At 37.2% G+C, this 4,764-nt stretch overlaps 1 protein-coding gene across 1 annotated transcript; it reads left to right on the plus strand.

The window, feature by feature from the left end:
- Positions 1 to 14: 14 nt before the first annotated feature.
- On the plus strand, positions 15 to 1,114 carry LOC108378334 (uncharacterized). Its single transcript, XM_017634632.1, has 2 exons — positions 15 to 736; positions 805 to 1,114. The coding sequence occupies exons 1-2, from the start codon at positions 144 to 146 to the stop codon at positions 863 to 865; spliced, it is 654 nt and encodes a 217-aa protein (XP_017490121.1). The 5' UTR covers positions 15 to 143; the 3' UTR covers positions 866 to 1,114.
- The last annotated feature ends 3,650 nt before the right edge of the window (positions 1,115 to 4,764 follow it).

The following is a 4,764-nucleotide window of genomic DNA, read 5'->3' on the forward strand; positions in this document are numbered from 1 at the left end:
AGGCCTCCGATAGCGAAACTCAAAAGACGCCCACACCAAGCCTTGGAAATTCCACGCAAGTAACGCCTGTAGCGGAGCAAGCGCTTCTACCACTTTTCAACACTTCCGAAGTGCGGCCTGCGGCCCAAGCACACATAACACAAATGTTTGCGGATGCTTTGCCAATGGCCGTGTCAATGATACCGCCGCCCCCACCGCCTATCGGCCCGATGGAGGAGGAAGAGCAACTGCGCATGGAAGAGGAAATCGCAGCCGCACAAGAGACCCAAGAAGAGCTGTCACCCACTACCGACGAATACCAAGAAGGTCTGCAGTTCGACGCCGACGACAAGGAGGATTACGATTATGACATAATAGATACCGACACACAAGCTGGCTATATACCGCCCGCACCGACACCGGCACCGTCTATGGCGCCACTAGCCGAAATGGATATAGATACAGTGGATGACGATGAGCCATGCGAGGAGATCGAGCCAATGGTTGAAGTGGAAGAGCTGCCAAAAACACCAACAGCCGAAACAGTTATGCCAGCGATTGTCGAAACTATAGTGCCAGTTATCGCAGAGGAGGTAAAGAAACGGCGTAAGAAACGCATCGTAGATGGCAGAAAGCCACACTCCGTAGATGAGAAAGAGAGGGCCAGCACATCGGCGGCAGGTGGCGCGACGACGGAGGCCAGTGGTGGCACGAATAACCAAGCTGACCGCAATGCGGTGTGCCCCTGGGAGGATGAGTAAGTAGTCAGAATTCGGATGAAAATTATGAATTTAAACTGACTTTTTTATATTTTTTTTTTATTAGAAACGTAACCACCAGCGATGGCACATTTGTAAAAACCTATGCTACGCTCGGGTATTTATGAATAAAGCAGAACCTCTTCAAATCTATAGTTACCAAAATACTGAGAAAAAAGAAAAATCAAAAGAAATAACATTTGTTTGCATCGCAAATTTACACACACACACGCACACACCTACTTACATACAGACACGCACACACTCAACTAAGCACTCATATATTGACAAGATTTGCGTATAGATAAAAATATAAGACAGTAGGAGTGAAAGTTCTACATTGCCGTGCAGGGAAGCACATTGCGACAACACCGTTTATATTCGCGAATCTTAAACTGTTTCAGGATAATTTATTTCATATATGTAAAATTTGGTGATTTATTTACTTGGTTCGCGATCACTGGAATTCAAAATGTGTACTTGCTTCTTGATATTTGATATAAACAGGCTATATAAGAGCGGGCGCTTTTGTTTTTGTTTTGCCCGCACAAAGCAAAGCTATTGCCACAGATCGTTCGGCACAAATTTATTTTTCCCTGCAGGCAAATAAATCAAACACGCACACGCATTCATACGTAATTACACTAGGAATTGGAAAGATCTTGAAAAACCACGTTGTGAAGAAGCAAAACAATATATACATAAATGAGAAATAAATAGCCGCTAATTAATGCCATAATATTTATAGACGTCTAACATACACATTTACAAAACACAAACCAACCAGCAAGCAACCATAAAAATGGGTATCAAATCTAACAGGAAATAAATAGAAAGTGGAATGCATTGCTTAACGTTATAAGTACATTTCGACGGCTGGAATAGGGCGCTTTTGGACTTTGGTCTTAAATAGCGCTTTCTTCAATCGAATTCTGAAATATCGCGTTCTTGAAACCTTTTCTTAGTTAGGGCGTTTTCGAACCGGCTGCTTTGATAGACCGATCTTCCTACCAGCCTTCGATATGTACGCTAACTTCCCCAAGTGAATTGTTTATTTCTGATAAAATTTATTTTTTTATTTATTTTTTATTAAAAATAATAGGTGCAATCCCGTATTCCTCGGACTCGGACTAGTAAAACTGTCAAAAAATAAAAATTCGCTCAGAGCGAGAGAGTAACATTGAAAAGTACGGGATCGCTTTCTAGTAAAAAAATTGTAACTTCTGTCAACTTCAACATAACCTCCAAATTTTGGTTGTAAATTTTTGCTTATTTTGTATGTAAACACACTCAGCTCACACATGTAAATAACCAAAAATACTTTCAAATTCATTAGAATCCACTTAAACAAGTAAATAAATACTTTGAAGCATGAATTAGCAGAGTGCACTTTTCTTTTGTTTACAATTTGGTTGCCAAACACACTACAGCTGATCGTTTGACACATTTACCAGAATTTACCAGCAAAAAATTCTCGGACTAAAACTGGTAACTTCTGACAGAGAGAGAACCGTATTTACTCTCTTTTTTGTCCTCTCAATAGTCAGAGAACCGAGTACGGGATCGATTTCCAGTAAAATCTGACTGATTCTGACTATTTCTGACTAGTCCGGACTCGTACGGGATCGCAACTAATATAAGCTGAGTAAGCAAAGGCTGAAGCTAAGGCGAAGTTTCAAAAAGCAATTGAGCCTTTTGACAAAAGGGGTTGATTTTGATGTGTTGCGGGAAGATTTGTAACAAAAATGAATGAACCCAAGCCGTAAGATTATAAGCCGAGAGGTCTAAGTGAAAAAAATGAGTCACATTTTGTATGCAATTCGATCAGTTAAAGAGGTTTAAAGGAACTGAAAAGGGAAAGAACAAATTCTGACACAAATCAAAGCATCTGTTGTAATATTTACCTCGCTTTTATTGACATGACTTGCAACAATGTGGTTACATGAGTTTTGATAGCTTGAGGGCATTTTTTAGAATCTATAGAAAACTTGAAGTCAAGGTTGTTTTGCCATTGAAGTGCTAATAAAATCATCACCAGCTGTTACAAGGCTGGCAAAAATACTTCCATTTGAGCGTATTTGAAAATATTTCTTGACTATTAAGTGCAGCGACTTAAAGTAAGGTCGTGCAATATAATGAATTTTGTGTTGTATGCCTAATTTTTAAAATCAAAAAAACTCGTTAAACCGATTGATTTCTTTACTTGGAAACTCGAACATTTTATTATTTAAGTTTATTATTTTTATTTTTTAACCATTACCAATTTAATCAAAGTTAATGGTGTCTTGATGTAAAACAAACTATTTTATGGAGATAAACAAGGCCAATTTTACTACCATTGGCTTAACCAGGCCAGTCGAGAAGGGCTGAGGGTGTTCAATTGTTCCGGCGCCGGCTGAATATACATAAGACGCCCGCGCAAACTTGAAAGATGAAAACTGAAAAGATGATAAATCGCGAAATAAAATTGGGATATTAAAATCCCGTTGCCAGGGTATCTGCTAATGTGGTTATATTTTTAACTCAGTTTACAAAAACAAAATACACTAAAGAATTCTAATTTTTAACCAGATAACGTTAAAACCAGGCAGGTTTGAATAACACAAATAATAAAATTTTTTCAATATGAAAACTTTGCGTTCCTTGAAATGAAGAAAAAAGATGCGCCTCCTATGAAATGAAAGAGAAAAAAAACTTTCTATTCTGACCAAAAAGGATTGAAACTACGGAAACTATTATTCTAATGAATCTGGCCGCTCAAACAAGATCAGACGTTGACGATATTAAAACACATATGAAATCGTTTGAAGGTATTTTGTTGGCCTCTATTTGGTTTGAAACTCCTGCCACAATTATCTATCGGAGTAACATTTTTTATGAGTCTGTGATGCTACCACTGATGTGGAAGCGCCAATGTAAAGAGTTTAATTGAAGGATAAATCGTTGGTTCCTTAGATACATTCCAAGAAGAACGGAGAAAAAAAAATTTGGGTTACCAAAAGATATAGTGGATTCAAATTCGGAGACACAGTTCAAGCAAGAGGACGTCTACAGCATACTTCTGTAAGGTGTACGATGTGGACGCTAATATTGACTTGGTTGAAGAAATTCGATACTTTAAGACTTCACGGAGCAGCATTTTCCTGCGCTCCAACGCCTAAACAAATTACCAAACTGAAGATGACCGCATTATCCTCTAATATCTTCGCATCTTTCCAAGTCTTCTGACTTATTCCACTGACTGTTGCTGAAGGCATACGATTATGCAGTCTACTAGCTTGAATTAAGAATTTTTACATTCTACGAGTAACCAAGATAGACTAACAAGTCTCGAAACTTTGGCATTGGAATTATATCTGGATTTACACAATTCATGGATTCCGAATCCGTCAAGAAAATGGTTTCTGAGCGAAAATCACTTAAGAATGTGGCGATAGTTTAGGTCTGAAGTACTTCGCTGAACGTTACCCAACATTTTGTTTCCGAAAAACTTAAGAATTGTATTGGAAAAAACTGAAACAGAAACTTCGGTAGCCGGTTTAAAATTTGTGTTGTGCGAACTTAAAAAAAAAAAAAAATTTAACGTATACTAAAATTCAACAGCGTTGGTAATAGAGAAACATAAATGAGATAATTTTGGGAATTAACTAGTCAAACCTAAAGTTCGTTGCAATGTAAATTGCATTTATGAAAATCATCTTAAATTTCAGGCGAGAATGTGGCTTACCTTCGAGATATTTGATAAGATGATCAAATTAAATTTGAGCTTTTTTTGCATTTTTTTATATTTTTTAATTTGATTTTTTTTTATATATTTTTTTTTAATTAGTTACAAGCATTTTTTTACAGTATTTGCGCTGCAGCAGCAACAATCAGTGTGACCAGATTATCACAAAGACCGAAGTTAAATTGATTTTTCAAAAAGGTTAGGAAAAATTGTATCCTGTACTTATCGTATTGATGACTTTTTCTGCAAAAATCGGTTCTCTATAAATAAACATTTCAAACATTCTTATCAAAACACAGA

The sequence above is a fragment of the Rhagoletis zephyria genome, unplaced genomic scaffold (genome assembly GCF_001687245.7).
Source record: "Rhagoletis zephyria isolate East Lansing unplaced genomic scaffold, Rhagoletis_zephyria_1.1 Rzeph_scaffold_13885, whole genome shotgun sequence".
In the NCBI taxonomy this organism is placed as follows: Eukaryota; Metazoa; Arthropoda; class Insecta; order Diptera; family Tephritidae; genus Rhagoletis; species Rhagoletis zephyria.